The sequence below is a fragment of the Poeciliopsis prolifica genome, unplaced genomic scaffold, assembly GCF_027474105.1.
Source record: "Poeciliopsis prolifica strain line A6 unplaced genomic scaffold, Auburn_PproV2 SCAFFOLD024, whole genome shotgun sequence".
Taxonomy (NCBI): domain Eukaryota; kingdom Metazoa; phylum Chordata; class Actinopteri; order Cyprinodontiformes; family Poeciliidae; genus Poeciliopsis; species Poeciliopsis prolifica.
Window position 1 is genome coordinate 7,318,287 of NW_026562399.1, and position 20,438 is coordinate 7,338,724.

General features: G+C 43.1%; 1 protein-coding gene across 3 annotated transcripts in view; it reads right to left on the reverse strand.

The window, feature by feature from the left end:
* Positions 1-20,438, reverse strand: part of nrip1b (nuclear receptor interacting protein 1b) — a 54,023-nt gene continuing 33,585 nt past the window's right edge. For all 3 annotated transcript variants that reach the window (XM_055046574.1, XM_055046575.1, XM_055046576.1), the window contains one exon: positions 1-6,536. In XM_055046574.1, coding sequence (XP_054902549.1) covers positions 2,478-6,080 — 3,603 coding nt within the window. In that variant the 5' untranslated portion in view covers positions 6,081-6,536 and the 3' untranslated portion in view covers positions 1-2,477. The remainder of the gene's footprint in view (positions 6,537-20,438) is intronic.

Genomic DNA, 20,438 nt, shown 5'->3' on the forward strand with positions numbered 1-20,438 from the left:
TGCATTTTAGTACTTTATTTTTGAAGATATCAGTGCAAATGAACACCAAAAATGAAAACATAAAAAAAAAAGAAATATCATTTCAGATCTTCACATGAAAAAGAAGAAAAAAAAACAAAAACCCATCATTTTATATATATATTTATATATATAGATATATTTGCTGCTACAAATGTATTTCTTAGATGCACAATGCAGATCTATGATTGTACGTCAATCCCCCCTCTAGAGCCCCATGCTCATTCACAGAGCTTTAGTTAACCAGTAACAGTAAAGAAGGGAAAAAATAAAAAGTAAAAATCACAAAAATATTCAATCCACATTTATATTACACACCTCCCTCACATCCTTCAGCTTGTTCAACAGTCTGCTGTTGTTAAGGGGCTGCTCATAAAAGCCGACCTTTTTTGCTCTTTGATTCAGGAAAAAAAAAAAAAAAAAAAAGAAAAAAAAAGAAGACCTATTTTAAGACTTGACATTTTCCCCCATCACCAGTAGGGATACACAGGTAGTTCCCATGCGTCTGCATGCAACAGGCAGCAGTGAGGAGAGTCAGACATTATTACACAACACAGCGCAGGATAGATTATCATTTACCACATAGAGACACATGCAAAGAACGAACCAACCAAACAAAAACAAAAGAAAAAAAGAGAAGAAATAAAATAAAATAAAAAAGATGGGCATAGTATCCTCTGCCTTCGTATGTACACTTGTACGCATATAATCAATATTTACATTTCAGGGCATTAAAAACTAGGGCAATATCTTCTTTTCTTTTCTTTTTTTTTTAAACATTACAAAATAGTCATCTTCCATACTGAAAGTACTATGTACACAATTTATTCAACCATCGTGAAAACGTAGTAATAATTGAAGACGTATGTCAGAAGTATATGTATTAAAAAGACCACAAGACGAGATGAACAAAGCAGAGTGAGCTCAACCGGAAAGGTTACAGTACGACTGAAAAGTTAAGGAGCCGGACACCAGATGCCCTTCAAGACAAAAGGAGTCTCGGTGATTAGACTCCAGCTGCTCTGAAAACAGACAGAGTACCTGTGGTCTTCTCTTCATCGACATGCAATTCTTTTTTTTGACGCGTTATGAGTGAGAGAGGTTGCCACCGAAATCAAACACGCAATGCGGAGCACGACGTTTAAGAAATTATGACATAGAAAGCAAAAACAAAACAAACAAAAAAAAAAGAATCACAAATTACCAAATTCAGAAAAGATAACAATACTGACAGTATTTTGCCCCTCCCATCCCACCCCATTACATTACATGCTGTTAAATTATACTTTAAAGAAAAGAAAAAAAAGACACCGAGGGCTCAGCTTTCGATAGTGCACACTCCAGGTAGTCTTTTATATTGCATGAAAAGAAAAGCGCCACGTGCATCACACTCAAACTTCTTTGTGTGTGGATCTCTCTCTCTTTTTCTTCTTCTTCTGTTTTTTTTTTTTTTTTTTTTACCAGGATGGCAAGATAAGTCACTCAGACAAAGCAGCCTTTTTTTTCTTTTTTCTTTTACTGTTGCTCCAGAAACCCGTTTACACAGCCTTGCTCAACTGTAAGCGCCACACGCTCTCATGTTGACCCATCTGCTCAGAACTGCACGATCTGCAAACACATTACCCTGAATTTGCACTGTCGAATCTCGCCCTTAAAGGTTCAGCACGACAAAAAGGAAGGGTGGGGAAGAAAAAAAAAAAAAAAAAAAAACAGAAGAAGAGAAAAAAGCAGAACACAGTGAGTGAATCTCCACTGATGAATTCTTTCCCCACAGCCCTGAATTCTGAGGAAAGGCAAGACAAAAGCATTCATAGTGGCGCCACCTGGAGCGGAAGGTACTGCAGTGTGAATCTGTCGTGTGCGTTGTTTCAATTCAGACCACTGTAACTATCTGGGAATGGCTTTATCTGAAATCCCATCGGAAATTAACAGACGCTCTGATAGAGAAAATTAAAAACTATCCACCGAGCTGAGCACTGACGTTCTTTTTATTTTGTTTTATTTTTTAAATCATCAATTAGAAACGTTGCCCGAAATGTTCTCTGAATGTTTGATACGAGGCAACTTCCGGAACGCAGGAAAAACCGATGTGTGTACACTTTAGTGATAAATTAAACGTGTGACACAAAATATAATAAACGGGGACTTTACATTTCTTAATGTAGTGCGAAAATAATGGTGTATGAGTAGGGGCTGAAAAAATAATGAGTTAGGCTAAGACGGACCACTTTTTTTTTTCTTTTCTTTTTTTTTTAACCATTCCACGTTGAAGCTATTTAAAATTGAGACAGCAATACATTTTTTAAATCAAATCAAAAACAAAAAAAAAAGTGAAAAAGTTTTTTTTTTCTTTTTTTCCATCAAACCAATTTGGCAAGGTACACAAAAAAAAAATTAAAACAAGAAGGAGTCAATGGACATGATTCCACTTTGTATGTGTTTGTAGTTGATACAACTGTTTACTGCGACGACTGGCTCAACCCCTGGCCCTCATGGCTGTGCTTGTCATTGTGGGTTGGTGATTGAGGGGTGGAGCTCAGGCTGCGTTCATAGGTGTGCATGTCACTGACTGGCTCCTCTTTCACTCTGATCACGGGCCGGGCTCCTTCTGCCTGGTCCGGCACCTCTTTCCTCAGCTGGATGTTGCCCTTCTGCAACATGTAGTACAGGATCGGGTTGGAACGCGAAAGCCGCGGGGAGTCCGGGTTCGACTCACAACCCTCGTCCATGCCGTCGTCTTCTTGACTGTTCCACCGAATGGGGCTCTCCGGCTCCTGTTTGATTAAAGTAGGGGGCTCTCGTTTTTGCGTGGCGGGCCATGGAACCGGTTGCCGGATCCATGGGGCTGGGCGGATGGGGTTGTTGCCTTCAGGAGGGGTGGGCAGTGGTCTTAGATGATTTGGAAGCCCTGAGTTGAGGGAACCATGGGTGTGCCAGCTAGGCAGGTGGAGGAAGTTATGATTTTGTGTCGGCTGACTGAGAATGTTGCCATTGGCTTTGCCAGTGGTCTGCAGGACAGAGGGACTGAGTCCCTGTCGCGGCTGCTGGGACAGTTCCTTCAGACAGTTGTCAGAGAGCAGCAGCTGTTTCAACACGTTGAAGCCACGACTCTCTCTGGTAAGGGTTTCACTCATAGGGCTTCTTGGTGGAAGCTCCTCCTCTTTTAGACCCCTCTGCTGCTCAGGGTCTGCCTGGACAGTAGACGAGGCAGACATGTTGGCGTTACCACTGTCCACTGCTCTCGGAGAGCTGATGCTGTTCAATCTGTCTGTGTGTTCGGAGCAGAGCCGTCTCCTTTTAGGATTGGGGTTTGGATAGTCCCTATGCTCCTCTTTGACTTGTCTGGACTGTGGCTCAGGCTGCATTGTTGCAGTACTGGAGTAATAGGTAGTGGTCTGTTGTTTAAGCAGCTGGCTCAGGAGGCCATATTTCGCTATGACCTCTGCAGGCCTTGGTTCCGTCTTTAGGTCTTGTTGAGAATCGGAGAGCGGGCTATTCTTCCCATAGGAACTCAGTCTCTTTTTGCTGCTTAAGTCCTCCGACTTAGTAAGGGATGACCCTACATCCTCCGTAAGCTCTGATTTGATTTTTACATCCAAAGGGGACCCATTAGAGCTGTCACAGAGGATGGAGGCAGTAGGGCTCCTCTCAAAGCAGACGCCCTCCATCTCAGCACTCCCTTGGCCACTTCCACTGGGTCTTTCTTTGCGGCCGGCTGTAGCACCAGTTGAACCGGTGCCTAGAAGGAGCTGCAGCACAGTACGTCTCTCCAGAAGGTTCTCGATTTGTGAGGAAGGTGGGGAAGGTTCCTTACGACTGAAAGGTGTGCTACTGCCTGAAGCTCCATCAGACAGCGCGGTAGGGGTGGTCCTGTTGGCAGGCGTATTGAGTCTTTCCAACAGAGCATGGGCCCTGCTGTCATTGAGTTCCTGGCTCGCCCCTTTTCCAGAGGAGGTAGGTGGGGGTGGGGATGTCGTGCCACACTGCGCCAGATTTTGTAACAGTTTACTGGCGCTGAAGGCAGGCTCTGACGCTTTGTCAGCAGGGAAGGTCTTAGACTTGCACAAATCAAGTGGACTGGACTGGACATGGGGAGAGGGGTATGAATATGGGGACAGTGCAGCACCTGTGTCACGGCTAAGCGAGTAGACGGACTGGGACGGGCCTGCAGGCCTTTCAATTGGGCTCTTTGTTGGACCCTCTTCCCAAGAAACTGACCCCTTTTGTTGATTTCGTGACATGTTGGCCATAGTTATATCAAGGGGCGAATCTTGTCTACCTGTGCTCTTATTAGCCATTTCATTATTTCTGCGCTCAAGAAGAAGTTGCATGAGTGTGACCTTGGGGTGGGATTTTAGGTCTGGGTTCATTTCAGGCTCTTTGCTCTTGGACACAGTTGATCTCGATGGCTCTGGCTTCCATTTGTTTAGTAAGGATTCGGTCAATTTGTCCAAGGAAGAAGTAGAAAAGGAGGAGGAAGATGACGAAATTGGATATGAAACAGAAGAAACGGCCATAGAGGAAGGAGAAAATGATGTAGTGGGAGGCTGGGTAGGAGCTTGAGGAGATATTGTTACTGGGGGTGAGGAGAACGCAGTGGTAGAAGAGAACATGGAGCTGGAGGAGGAGGAAGGGGGTGTACTTTTGGGCCCTGTGTCCTGTAAACTGCTGCGGCCTCTCATCGAGAGGTCAATGGGAGAACAACTGGAGTAGGAGCTCTCAGCGTCACTGCTGTCCTTGGCGTTGCTCCTCTCATGGACAGAACATTCACTGTCTGATGTGACTGAAGAGGAGCCACTTGGTGGCAGAAGTCCACTGATGTCCTCCAGGTGCCCATTCTTGGTCAGTTGCTTCTGGTTGTTGTGGTTGTTCAACAGCAGCAGGAGCAAGCTGCTGCATGTTTGGGGTGGGCGGGTTGGACGCGTGTCAAAGCCTCGCTTCTCCCTGGTAGGCAGGCTTGGAGCGTGTGGGGGAGTGGGTGGAGAGCTTTGGCTGTGGCCTCTCTGTAGCGACGGATTCTGAGGATTGGTAGCAGCCGTTCGAGGGAGTGTCGTTGTTATTGTGGCTGTTGTCATTCCGTTTTGAGTCGATAAGGAGCTTAATTTGTCTGAAGACCCCCCCACACTTGGTGGCCTTTTGTCCTGACCATGCTGCTGGTTTGCCATGGCGGCCAGTCTTTCACTGGCAGATCTTCCTGAGAGCTGAGCTTTGAGGGCATGCTCTCTGGAGTATTGCTGGAGATGAGCTTCACTGGACAGCAGGAGGGCGAGTTGACTGCAAGCTACGCTGGGCTTGGGTGAGGGTGCAGGACTAGAACGGATTTTAACCATGTTGGCCACGGCCTTCAAACGTTCTGCACAGGACACAGAGTCGGTCGCTGTGGGAGCTGCAGGAGGTGTGGCGCTGTGTGCCGACCTAGGGGACTCCGGTGGCCTGTCCTGACTGTGGCCCCGGCGGCTGTAAGGGGTGTTGTTGTGGTTCTGCAGTTTGCTCTTCCTCATGAGGCCTTTAAGGCGACTGGAAGCTGTGCCGTAAACAGGTAGTGGCTCTTTATCTGTAACTGGTGCCTTTGACGGAGAAGAACACTCACCAGTGGGCTTATTAGAGTGCTGAGACATGGCTACACTCTGAAGCCTTGAGCTGAATGACTGAAGCAAAGACGCCAACAGGGTACTCTCTCCAGCATGGGGAGATCCCTCCAGGGCACCATTTTGCAAGGTCCCCACTTGGCCATTCAGCTCCACTGGAGGTGAACTCATTCTCTGGTTCCCTGGATCATTCCATGCTCCAGAGCGCAGCAACCGGGCCTTCTTTAGGTGTTGTGAAGAACCTAGCTTGGGCCCATTGGTTCCAGCCTTGGGTACCATTGGGTCATGGTTTGGTTGTGGTAAAGGCCCACCCACTTTATTGTCCTGCTCCTGATTGCTGTTGGAAGCCTCGGATCTCCCGCCTGCCGTGGCCCCAGGCCCGGCCACCACTGGATGCATCAGTAAACCTTCCAGATAAGTTAAAACAGCTGAATCCTTGTGTGTCTCAGGGCCAGGCTCCTCCCCATGAGTCATGTTCAATACTCAGATCCCTTCTTATAGCTCAGCAATGCTATTGGTAAATGATAGCTGTCCAAGTCATCTGGCTGGCAGTTGCACGCACTTGTTAGAAACCAAAAAGCGCTTGTGATTTGCAAAGCGCGAGTGTAAAGGCTTAATTAAGGTGCACCGGCTGTATGCGATCCCTCTCTGTGGTTGGCTCAGTGTGGTGAAACAGCCACCATGGCTGGAGGGAATCTGGTGCAGGCAAGCCTCCAAGGCATTGTTGTATGCCTTTAACTGCTACAGGATCCCAGAAGGCCCACCTTCACGCTCACATCAGCGGCAGTGGCGAAGTCAGTGGGACTCTATCACAGAGATGTTTGCATAATCCATCGTTGTTGATATCCAGTGTGTTTGTCCTTCAGCCTGGTTGTTGCTCTGTCAGTGGCGCCTTTATGTTTTGCAGATCTCAGTGTGTCGCAGGGTGACCTATAGGAGTGAGGGAGAGGGACAGAGAGGGAGGGAGGGAGAGGTGGTCGGGAGGAGGGAAAAAGAGGAGAAAAATAAGAAATCGTGTGAGAAGCAAGGATTTGCAGTGCACTATATCACATTCATTTCCCCATCTTGTCTGCCATCTCTGTTACTTAGCAACATTTCAGACTGACTGCACACGGCTCCTTCTCCTCTCTGCACTCTTCCCTCACAGCCACCCAACAGATTAGGCTTGATTAGATCCGAATTGAAAATTCAAGCCCACTACCTTGAAAACATTCAGGTCTTGAGCAGCAAGCCTCTCCCGGCAGCGTCTTTCACAAGTGAAGGGCCTTATGAGAGCTGTGCATAATTCTTTATGCAGGTTGTCATTTCAGCGGATTATCTCTCTCTACCACCTCCTGCCTTCTTATGCACTTGAGCTACATCTCACACAGCGCAACCCACGGTCTCAGTGGAGCAAAAGCCACCCACCCACGTACCCACCAGCAAGCATTTAAGCACTCAGGCTTAAACACACCAATAAGCTCTAGAATGAGGACATACAATAAGGTTCACTTGGAAGATTTTAGGTGCATTTAACCTGGACATAATATTAGGTTAATTCAGCCTTGCCAAAACACACACATGGAGTCAAAGATCGAATGGAGTACAGATTTAATCTACTCACACTGGTTGTCGAAAGTGAGAATGTGCTCAAATCTAAACAAGAGTCGGTTTAGGAAGCTTGCTGCTTTGGAACCCAAGCAGTCTGACACAATCACAAAAGAAAAGACATCAACAATGACTTTCATTATTTAGCAGTGCAGCAAGATTTAGATTCAGGGATCGCTGGATATGGAATTCCATAGCATTTCTCATTAAGTTGAAGATGAACGTAAATTTTCATCTTGAAGCCTGGACATAAAGGGAAAAATTTCAACCTTGGTTCACTGCATCAGTATTCTTACAGTCTTATTCCCAGACTCACATTGGAATAAATAAGCAAGCAGCTCTTGAGTTTTCCCTTCACTAATACTAGACTATGGGGGCACTGTGTGCCGAGTCAGAAAGTATACCACAGATTTATAATTGCTGTGAGAGTAGCACAACTTGCTAACTGTTAGCTGCTAAGGTTAGCATATGCTTCACTGCTTTCTACCAGTGTTAAGCCAAAGGGTTGATTCTAAATGAGTTCGGATTACCACTAATCTCTGGTTCACAATCTGGAACAAGATAACTCTACTTCATTTTTTCCGAAAAGACAAAAAGAAAAAAAAAAGAGTTTAAGATTGATGAAATCTTTATTTTATCTTTCTAATAAAAAAAATATGCATTTGTATTTTTTTTTTGTGCCATTAGGAACACTTCATACAGAAACAAATAAAAAATATCTAGAGGTTAAACAGTGCAATGCTCTAACAAAACTATAAAAACAACAACAATAAAAAAAACCAAATTCAAATAATAAAATAGAAAAAGAAAAAAAAGCCTATAGGCTAAAATTCATGCTAGTTTAAGACCAGACCTTCCTTCTTTAACATGTTTCAACACATATAGATCATTTACTGGGAGAAATCCTCTTCTCTGTAACATAGGCCAAGATAATAATAACAACAACAAAAACTTGATTTAAGCCAAGAACTTAAAAAAAATAAAGTATATTTTTCTCCTTTTTTCAGACGTCAGAATATTCAGGCTGAAATATAAATTTACTTCCACACATAAGAGTATGCGTTTCTGAGCAGGGGTTCAGTGTCGGTTCATTTCCTAAGCTCCAGTTGAAATTCCTCTGTGACATCAGCAGTAAGTGTGTTGAGCAGAGATAGAGAGACCCTGGCTCTTGCCTGTTTTCAGAGACTACCTGTGGTTCTGCGTCTTCAGATGAATGCGGCCCTTTAGCTTCTTACGTCTGCTGCGAGAAGATCCCGGCACCTGAGCTTAGATTTGTCAAACTTCCAGAAAAAGATATCGCCTAAGCAGTAATGACTGTCCGCATTAGGAAGCTCTTAGGAATCCTGACTGGGTCGCACCTTATGCAGAAGAACTGTCAGGTATGAGTCTAATCGTTTCTTGAATGAAAAACGTAATGGCACCTCAGCTAAGTCTGGAAAGGTTGTGTTAAAAAAAACAACAAAAAAAAAAAAACATTTGAGCCAAAACCCTCAGACATAAATGAGTCTGCTTGTTCCTGGTACAAAGAGGCATGTTTGAAGGAAACACATCAGCACAAATACTGCATACTAGTTGTCAGAGATTGTGGGGGAGGGTTAATGATCCAGACTGGGTTAACAGCTGCAAAACTTTGGCAACATCAAGTTATGAGTTCCTTGTAATGATAAAGTATCTTAGAGTCAAATGTGAGGTCAGAAGACAGCTTATACTTGTCAGGATAGGAAAATAGATCATGAGAGTAAATTTAATCTGTCACAAAACTGCTAAAAAAAAACAAAAAAAAAACTTTCTGAAAGAAAAAAAAAAGAAATGGGGCATTGCAAATGGACAGGACTGGTACAGAAGAGCAACTGAAAAAAGAAAGTTTTGATATTAAACGCTTTATTTTCCCCACTGGCCCTAATACTCTTCCATAGACTGGTGGACTAAAAAGAATAATAAATGATTTTCAACAAACTTTAATACAGTTTAACAGGGATGTGGCCAGGGATCTTGAGAAATTCAGAAGATGATAACTCCATGCTCTTAGTGGTAAGAGCAGTTTGACGGGTCTTTCAGGCAGCTCAGCATTTTGACGTCGTTCTTAAGAGGAATAGCGGAAATCTGACATGCGTCGCTATCTAGTCTCGGCTGAATTTATCTTATCTGGTGAGGACCAGATGAACACATCATGACATGTCACAGAAAACTCGAGCATTCAAACAGGGGTTGTGTTTTAATATGACCAAACACAGAGAGAGGTATAAAACATGCATAATGCATAATATCAAATGGACCTAGAAAGCTTCTGTATTGGGATAGAAGAGGAAAAAACATGAAAGGACTTGACTAGCGTGAGGGACGTTCACTGGTAAAAAAAACAAAAAACAGCCGTAGAGAAACAAAGCAAGGATACGTCTATATAACAAGTTGCACTCTGCTGTCAGGTGTGTGTGTGTGTGTGTGTGTGTGTGTGTGTGTGTGTGTGTGTGTGTGTGTGTGTGTTTGCGCAGACGTTACAGGTTCTCTCGGAAATTGGGCGGACCTGTCACAGCGCACCGTCGTCAGGAGGGCAGAGTCAGTAACGCCGGGGCGCAACGTCGTGCCAGTTGCCATGACAGTGTCAGCGGCGCTGCCCTGGGAGACCTCTGCTCTGAACCCTGTCAGCGTGGTTTCCGTGGATACAGGGCACCGCCGACAGTCCGGGCCGCATCTCATAAAGGTTAATTAATACAGAGCTTCCACTTCGGCTCAGCGGCTGTCCTTGTCCCGTCCCCACGCTGTCCTCACCTTTTGTGTCGGCGAAGCAAGCCGACGTCGCGGGTCACATAGCGGGACAGCAGAACCTTGTTTGTGGAGAAAGGCAACAGAAAACCTACTTAGCCACGAGCCTGAATGTTTCGCAGGGAGCCGAGGGAAGGTCAAAAACCTGAATCGGCCTTCCCCTCTCTGAGGCCAAGGTTCACAGGGTGCCACAGGATCAGGTGGTGACGGCAAGGGCAGCGAGGTGCCACAGTTAATGCCACCTTGAAAATGAACTGGGATTAAACACTAGAAATAAACTAATTAGCTTAGATTTAAATCTGAGTAGCAGGAGGGAGACAATCACATCGACGTTTTTAACGCGTTCTCAAACTAAAAGTTCACACGCCAAGTTTCTCCAGGCTAGGACAGCAGTGAAACCAACGAGTCCACCGAGAACGCTCCGTCGATCACAGTTTAAAGGCCATCTTTGAACTGCTGACCCAAATTTGGAAACGACAAAGAGCCAACCTGGTCACCCTGGGCCATCTGACGTCTGCCGTCATGCTAATCTTAGCTCCGCTGGATTAAGACTATTTTCCCGCCAGTGGGTTTAACACTGTCCTGATGGAATACCCCTAATGCCCGATTTGATCGGTGCGGTCAACATGTAAACATGTTTACCTTGGCAAGGGCCTGGCAAGATGACTAACATGCCAGGACCGGAACGCCCAGTGAGCAACAGGGACAAATGGAAATGGAAAGGAACGCATTCTCCCTGCTCCTGCCTGAGAACCTTGGAGTCGCAGTCCACCTTTGTTACCCAAAGACATATTTTAGTGGATATTATACCACTGCAGTATAGAAGTTCTTGCACGACTCAACCCTACAGATTACGTTTATAAAGTTTTTCTTTGGAAATTAGCAGAATTCTTTTAAAAGGGATTTTTAAGGTGAGGTTCTGTTAACAGGAGATAAGCAGCTCATTTCTCACCTGGAGACGCTACAAACTTTACACCAATGAAACAGAGAGGCCAACCAAAGCCAACCTTTACTAACGTAAAACAACTAGAGGCAAAAACGTAAGAGATTGATGTGAAACCAGCTTTAATTTCGTCACCATGCTTGCACTGGATGGCTCTTTAATAAAAGGCCGATAGTCACTCAGATGGGAAACACAGGATGGAGGCGGTGAACCTCGGATCTACCTGAACGAAGCAAATACTCGGAATGGACCTAGGAAAGTGTTTCAGTAAGAGTGACTGATGTTTAAGTAGAAAACCTGTAAAGCCCCGCCTATTCATGGTTTATTACTCGCTAATTAATTGCAAAAAAATTCACCTAATTGTAAATTTTTTTCATAAAGCACATTTAAAAAAGCTGAAAGAAAATGCAGCTGGGAAACTGAAATACCAAGGGCGCAATGCTAATTGATTCGCTACATGCTAGTGTTCACAACGTAGCCCATCTAAGGGTGCAACTAATTTTCCTTGGCGGTGATTGGCTGTTCCAAGAGTGGAGAATAAAAAACTGTAGTGCTACAATAGTTTCCTCTGTAAATACCAATGTATATTTGGAGTACAACCTATTAAAACAGGCATTTTTAAGCGTTTTAAGAGCGGATGTCTCAAATATTTGTGAATTTTCGCTACACGATGGTAACTGTGGTCTGTTGTGCACTGATGATTTTAATGCCGGCAATTGACAAAACGTAAAGTCTGTTTCTGGCATCATAATTGGTGACTGTATGATAGGTTTATGATGTTTTTTATTTCTTCATGGTGTAAAGCACTTTGAACTGCTTTGTTGCTGAAGTGTGTTATACACATAAACTGGACTGATTGATTGTGTTTAGTTTGGTAATGAAAAACTCCTAAAAAGTGACAAAAGGTCCCTAAATTATGTATTTGATTGATTTTCTAACTGCCTTCCTTTCCGTTAGATTGAGACGGACTGAAAATGTTTCACACATTCTGTTCTCGGGTTCACATCGAACGCCTCCTGCTTCCTGTGTTAATAATAATCATCTTTAGTTAGAATAAGCGCACAAAGCGCGCTCGAGATTGGATTTCAGACGGCAGAAGTCTGCGTCAGCCTTGGCCTGCGTCTGACCAGAAGTCTCAGACACTTCAACTCATAACATTTCAATGAAACTTAATTTTAAAAACCATAATCCCTCTCTGATTAATTTTCAGCTTAATTTCTGCCCTTGTCAATGAAGACAATTTGACAACCAGGCATGTCAAAGCAGAAATATAATTATTCTTCTGCATTTTTGCTTGTTCAGACAAAAACAACAAAAAAAGAAGAAACGGCAACCAAGAGACCACATTTTTAGTCTATGAATAAAATGCACAAAAACAAAGGGGAACAAAAATCTCCACAGTGACGAATGTCTGTTAAACACCTGACCTCAATATAGGGGGAGCTGTCCTCTGTACCGAACCGCTAAAGCACACAGCGCTCCACCTCTCCTCGCTGAGAATTTGTGATGTGTGCATTACTATTACATTATCTCCTCTGCTGTATACATTGCGAACGACCTTACACATCTGTTAACATGTCATCTCAATGGTGGTGGCACCCAAAAAGCCTGACCTCCACCCTTACTCCCCCCCCACAGCGGGACACCGCGGCACAAGCGAGCAGCTCTACACTTTCTGTGGTGATTATCCATTATCCTTGACAATGTCAGCCAATGACAGAGCAGGCACCGTTCTAAAGTGATTTTTACCCCTACAGTCTGCCACGCACACACAAGGGGTGGGGGTGGCGATGGCGAGGGCGCGGCTTCATCATCTCCTGGCTGGTTGATTCTCCATCCGTTTCCTTCTCCCTCTCTTTTCATTTCACTCCTATGCTACTTCAGAGGCATCAGCAACAGGAAAGGTCACTGCACTCCAGCCAAAGAATAAGGTGCATATTAGCACCAGAAGGCCGGTGTGTATGCATGTGTGCATTTATTAGTGGTGTGACTCCATTCAAATTTTATCTGCAAGGCCTTTAATTAATAATCACAACTACATTTCAATTGAAGACTACATATTGACAAGTTATTGAATAAATAGCCATGTCAGCGGAACAAAGATATTTGTGCTTTTTAATCTGACATTTCGGTTATTCAGTCATCAGATTGGTGCGAAGTGCTGTCATCAATGTTGTTCAGCTTTTAGGTTTTTCAAGATCCCCATTGACAGAACCTCTAATAAAAGGGAAAAAATGTCTTAGAAATATGAACGCTGACAGTGTTGGGGACGTCTCTGCTTGCTGCAACATGTTTAGCAGCGAGATGCTATTTTAGGCTTGAATAGCTGTGCTGATAGGCCAACTCCTTTTAGCATAACTTGCACACAATAGTCTTTTCCAGCATTCCATCTGATCGTTTGTTGTAGCAAAAATGACCCGCAGCGGGTCAAGAGACGCTGCTTTGTCGTCCATATCTGCCGTTTGCTTGTGTGGCAGATTTATACCTGCACAAGGAACACAGTACACAGGTTCAGACTCCAGGCTATTTTATGTAAAAAAAAAAATAAAAAATAAAAAAATTAATTGTATTAAAATTGTTTAAAAGGCTAAAATCTATGTCATTAAGTAATCAAAACGAGATAATATTAGCTTGTTCGGGCTTTCATATTCTATAGACAGCATAAAGTTAGAACATTCTGCTCAATCAGCAGATTTACTAAAAACTATTACTAAAATTAGCAATTACTTTCACCAGTCGATACGTCTCCTTTTCTTCAGAGAAGATAATCAAAGTGTCAAATAAACTTAGGAGCTATTAAAACAAAAATATCTTGATAAATGCGTTTTAAATTACATCTTCAGAAGTGGCTCAAACTGCTGCTGTTCAGTTTTAACAGAAATAAGATGATGTTCACGTTTACTACAAGTTAACATGCGGTTAGAATGTCATGGTGAGCCTCGTCCATGACACTCAGCGACACTTTTCGATGTGAGCAATATGACTCACCACCCAGGGCGTCTCTCTAAAAGGGGCAGCTCGATTAGTGAGATTCTGATTAAATGCTAACAAGGAAGGATGTCAGTTTTTTAAGATCCTGGACTGTGTTTGATCATCTTTAGGACTAGAGTCGCACTTATCAGACTCCTGAAAAGTTTTGCCATCTTTGCTAGCCAATATAAGCACCTACTGCTAACACTCTTCTTTAATCACACAAGAACTTAGTTGCTAAATGACCTTCAGTGTCAAGAGTGGTAATCCATTTAAAATGTATGAGAGCAAACAAAAGAATTAAGCGGGGGGGTTAGAACCGAAGCAGCGGCAGACAAAGTCAAGGTCATTCATCCCGCCAAGACTCCTCCACTTGATGCAACAGCTGGTGTCCATGCAAAGCTCTGGGCGTTAATAAAAAGTGACAATGCTGCCTGAGCGGTGTGTCTTCCTAATGTCTGACACCAGCCTGGCAGATGTGTTCTCCCAGCATTTAAGGGGAGTCAAGGTTAAAAGAATTTAAAAAGGGGAGGCGATGCCTAAACACTATTATATCATGTAATCTGCAGCCTAGCACTGCTGCACACACTCAACAGGGTAGCTCCCTTACACATGCGGCGTGACCGCTATTTGTAAATTCAATATGGCCTGACATGATTAAATAAGGCAAAACATAAGCTGCCGGACCAAATGCGGCTGCTCCGAGACCTCGGCGAGCGCGTGCGTATGCACGCGAGCGACGGGAAGGTGGAATTAGAGGCTCTTGTTCAACCTTGAGGAAAGGTAAACAAGAGAGCAACATGCCACCGAACAGCAGGGGAGCCGGAGCAAGTGAATGTTTCTGCAGATAAGTCAATCGGGACAAAACAACACCTGAAAGGGAATACGCTGAAACATGCATGCCCACACAATGAGAACTAGGGCGCTGTGACCCATTTCCTTTAGACACACTGACTAAACAAGATGCTTCACACACACACACACACACACACACACACACACACACACACACACACACACACACACACACACACACACAAACACACACACACACACGCCCATGTGTGCACACTCAAACAGATGGATGTACAGCATCACAACGGAAATGTGATACATCAGAGCCGAGAAGTCGAGATAGCATGGGCTATGCACTGAAAAACAAATAAAAAAAAACTGAATCCTTTGACGCCGTTTGATGAGTAGTTTCTATCGTTTAAGACTTTGGCCTAAACGAGGGCCTGACTGCGAACGTTCTTGGCTGAATCTGGCCTCGCATGAAAAGAGCGGGGGCGGATTTTAACCTCATCTGAACTCATCAGTACAAGGAGTTCTTGAGGTTGAGAGAAGGGAGAGCTTGAAGGAATTCATCCACGCTGATGAGTCATCTAACTGTTTCAGCGGCCAGCTGAGCGGCGGAGGATGGAGAGATGATATCACCGCGGCGTATCACAGACCCGGACGCACTTTCACTGCACTCTGCATGCCTGAACAGGTCCGACTAGATGGGCTTCCAAAGATGTTTGCATCCATAGTAAATATTTGTGTGCCATTTGGAAGACCCACCCAAGGGCCATTTCCTGAGTGGCTGAGAATTAGTGCACCAATTAAACACACACACACACATTCCCTCCTAATGAGCCGTGGCTGCCATCCGTCCACACCTGATCCATTTCTACCAGGGCTCAGAAGTAATCTTATGCTTGCATCGCAAGTCTGAAATGGCGCTCATTTCCCTCCCGAAACAACATGCATTTTCCATCTGTAAACACGGGCCTGCAAATGGAAACAGCTGATTGCCCTGTGGCCAGCGCGCTAAAAGGCAGAGTTGGGCCCTTGAAACTGACTGCAGTGGTGATGTCTGAGGGAAATGGGCCACTTTGCAATTGAGATCAAATGTCCCACTGTCAGGCTGCCCTGAAAGCTGGATAAAACCAGCTAAAAAACCTTGGCCTTTAATGAATCATTTCCATAATATCCCTGGCACGGCTCCTAAGGAGGCCATTGCTGTGAGTCAGCAAGATGTCTGGCTTTATTGGGTTAAAGAGAGTGCTGCTCTTTTCTTTTTACTGTGGGTAACTCAGGATGGTTTGGGAGTGTTATAGCCGAGCTGCGACGGATGTCTAAGTGATGGAAAGAGAGGAGGACGTATCTCTGCTATCATTTTGCCTTTTATAATGCTCTCATTGACCCACTTTCTGGTTTAAATCATCCTAATGCTTGCTTTGGGTGGAATTGGGGTATTATATTACAGGGCACCGTGATATGTGAGGGAATATTCCATTAGAATCATCAAAAACACTGTAGCTGTACCTTCCCACACGTCATCTCCAACACAGACTGCTTCAAAGTTAAACAATTAAATGCATCTTTTGAAACAATTGTGCACGTTTGACCCAATGAAGCACATGACAACTGCGTTTAACTTTTAAATGGAGGATCTCTTTCAAGCAGCGCTGCTCTACTTAACAGAACTTAGTTCATGCCAATATCCAGGAGACCTGGTGTCTGCTCTGGTTCTCAAACAGAGGAAAGTTCTGCAGCTGGAAAAATTGCTCCAGACTTCTTCATCTCCACGTCGTCTAACTCAGTCACCGTAACTTTAAATCAAGTCTGCACCGTGAGTGCGTCCGTAGATCTGTAAACGGCGTCGTGTGGGAATATGCTGAGCTCTACTCGGATTTTCCACAAGTAAGAAGTTACAGATGCAGTTCCTCTCTCGGCCATTGATTTGGACCACTCGACGTGTCTTGGTTCATGAGCATGTGAAGTGAACTCCTTTGCAGTATTATTGGCATTTTCTTCTAATCATCACTGGCGCAGACCAAAACATGAGACAAACCAAAGCCATGTCAGGTGGACTGGAATCTAAAATGATGATTGTAAACAACTGGTGATGATCACATACAGTGGCTGACTTTTAACTCTTGAGACCATTTGGTGGCTGCTGCTTGTGAATTGATCAGCTCCAAAGTGGTGTGTCACTACAATTTACAAGACTATTTTCTAAAAAAATAAAAAATAAAACAAAGTAATTTGTTCAATCTTTATGCGTTCACAGCTTGTAAAATTTATTACGGTTCATGGACATTTTGGGTTATTTTTAAGGAGTTTGTTTTCCCTGAGATTCTACGGGTTTTCACCCTGAATGTTGGCATGTTTAGAGAAAAGAAAACTGTCCAGTAAGCTGATCCCAAAAGCAGAGATAAGGAAGAGTATAGACATTAGCTTCTGCACTAAGACAGTTTCCCCGGTGGGTATTTCAGGTGTTTTGGTATATAAACTATTACAAATGGCAGTTCCGAATGTTAGATGGGGGTCTCAAGCATTTGCAGATTATAGCTCCTCACAGGGGGCCATTGTCCCTAAAGCCCATGAATATTTGGTATCTATTATTCTTTAATGACATAGATTTATATCAAGCATAAAACTAAAAATAAAATAAATAAAAAATCAGGAAATCTTTAATTTACAGTAATTTTATTCAACTAATTTTGTTTCATTTACAAGTAAAACAAAATTACTTTGTAAAAATGAAACTTTTTTTTTTTTAAACCAAATTGCACAAATTTTGAAAGGAGAATTTAGTCACCCAACAGGGCCAGTATGACAGAGTACATAACTGGTCTCCAGTACTAGCAAAATGAAAAATGATACAAATTAGTCAATACAGGCTTTATTTAGCTAAAAATGTGCACATTTCACCAACACAAACAAAGCTACAGTGTTGTACTTGGCGACTTGGTTAGTAAGGGACTGAGGCTCCCTCACATTCATCGCTTTCAAAAAATACATATATTTTTCAACTCAAGTGTCCTAGATTTTTACTCTTCCACCACCACTAGATATTCATTAGGTTATAAATAAAAGATTTGCTTGTAAAATGATTTGATAGATATGGTCATCATTAGAGCTACCATCTATTTTCCACTGACACCAGGCAGAATAACAATGAACAAAGACTTGTGTAAATATTGACTGAACGTTTTTGTAATGACACTTTCAAGAGCCAATAACGACCTGTGATGTGTGCTTACTTCAGTAAAGTTAGGATTACAGAACCAGCAAGTGACAGCAGAGTTGTAGGTCGTATTAGAGAACTGAAGGTTCTAAAGGTCATAGAATCGGCTTCACGACCTGCTGCTTTTGCACAACAACGGTAGATTCAGCCCGGCCATTCGAACAAGGGTTGCACACCAAATGCATTGCAAAGCATCCAGATCTCTATCAGAACCCAACATAAAGTGTCTTGAAAGTACAACTGGTTGGATTCGCTGATAGCATTGACCCAGGGGTCAGAGAACTGACTGAATTGAGATAACCTATCAGGCTCTTGCTCAAGATAGCCTGAGAGGCCACACTGCTTTGGTTTGCCGCATACAGGACGAAGTAATAATTTAGCCGTTATTCAGAACAAACATCATCATGTCACTATTCAAACGACACAGTTTCACGAGGAGAAAAAGAATTGGAGAAAAGCTGATTCTTTGCAATTTTCTAAAGGGTGTAAACATGACTCTAAAGCTACAGCTGGATATTCTAAGATATCAACATATTTATGAATCTGTCTGATTAGCTATGTTGGACATCTAAAGGGCTAACCACTCAAATTATAATCCACATGATAGCCTGCTACAAGTTGACCAGAGTGTATGCTTGCAAGTAGCGTGCATTTCTATTCTTTAATAAAAAAAAAAAAAAAACTACCTACCAAGAAATGCATGTTTATTTGCAAATCACAATACTATTCATCAGTGTGGGCTACTCTGTATGGATTTTAGCTATGCAGTGCAAGCATGACTGTCTAATACTAAGTGTTTTTCCACTGTGAGCATGTCTTCATATCACTAATTATGCTGAACTAATAAATGCACCTGGACACTGTCACAAATCATATGGTCCCAACCTGTTACACCACCCCAACAAAAAATATCGGTTTGTTTTCACATTAAAACTCAAATAAACAAAATAATAAATTATTGCTGGTATTTGCATATTTGCTACCGATGCACTGCAGGCTGCAGTGAATTCACACATTAGCGCCTACATATAACAAGGAGCACAAACATGGGAGACACAACATGAAGGCCAGGTATTATTAGGTTTTCCTCTTGGGCCGAACAGAACTTCCCTGAGTGAACCAACCCAGGAACCGTCTCCGTTCAGTCGGACGTTCGTTTCCGACTGGACCTCTGACGTTGGATTTGGTTGTTTGTGAAAATTAGTTTCTTTCAGTTTCAGAGCGTGAAGAAAAACAAGTCATCTTTCCCATCAGTGGAGTCAGAGTTCACCTTCAAATCTCCACTTTTAACTTAAAGGAAACAGAAGCATCGACGTATCACAAATTACTATTTAACGTTTTGGATCTAAAGATAATCTGAATTAAATTAAAAAATACTTGAATTTAACCTAAATAGGAATTAAATGTTTTAACGCACATCATCCGAAGATATGATCCTGGCTCATTATGATTACTGGAAGAGACGGTTTGAATTTCCTCCTCCTCTTTCTGATCTTTGGTCCTGCTCTGCATTCATGAAGCCTCATTTTCAACTCCTCAGGATTTGGGGTCATAGTTCAGGTATTATTTGAGCTTTGGAGAAGCCACTCAGCTACTCCCACATAAATAAAAACAATACCTTGTTGGTAGAATCATCCATTATAGAACAACAATCTGAAAGCAAAAAAAAAAAAAGTTATAGTGAAAATCCTTCCAAAAAGACTCTGATCAAATCTAATCAGAAACCTTTTGGGGATTCTGCTGCATATTCATGTCCAAGGATTGGACCCAAACTCCTGACTGAATTAAAGGTCCACACACACACACACACAGCAGGGAAGGAACTAACTGCACACACAGTACTTTGCAACTAAACTAGTGTAACATTTAAGAATTTTAACACAATAATAATGCTGATGCAGCATTCAACGTCATTGAAGACATGGACGAATCAAGGCAGGCCATGTGAACAAAGTGATGAGCCTATCATCATACAGTAATGACTGGACTCATCCCATCCCCATTTTGAAGCTGAATAAGACCCAGTGAGCACAGTTCTTCCAGTTAAAGCATCAAAGATCAACCTCCTTTAAAGGCTGTGTGAACCGTCAGAGCGTTTCCAAGAAATCGACTGCAGACTGGAATCAGACAAATTTCAACTTGATCAAAAGCTAAAACATCTGTTATTTTAATGTTCAGTGAAGGCACCGTGCTAAACGCTACAAGGTCACGCTGACAACAACACTCTGGTGTGAATGCGGTTGCTGAGGGGCGAAAAAAAGGGACAAACAAACTAACTTGAGGCTCCGTTTATTCCATGCAATCAGCACTAACGTTGTTAGACACAGCATTTGTCGTTGGAGTGGTATTATACATAAACTAAATGTCAAACAAACATCTCTTTAATTGCCCCACAGATGGATCAGTCAGAGGTTCTGAGCATCTTTATGCATGTTTCCAACAAACTCAGAGAGAAAATTCAGTTGTTTTAATCAATCTTCCATGCTGTGGGGAAGGAATCAAGAGTTGGAGGACTTCTATAAGTCCAGATCAGAATATCTACGAGGAGCTC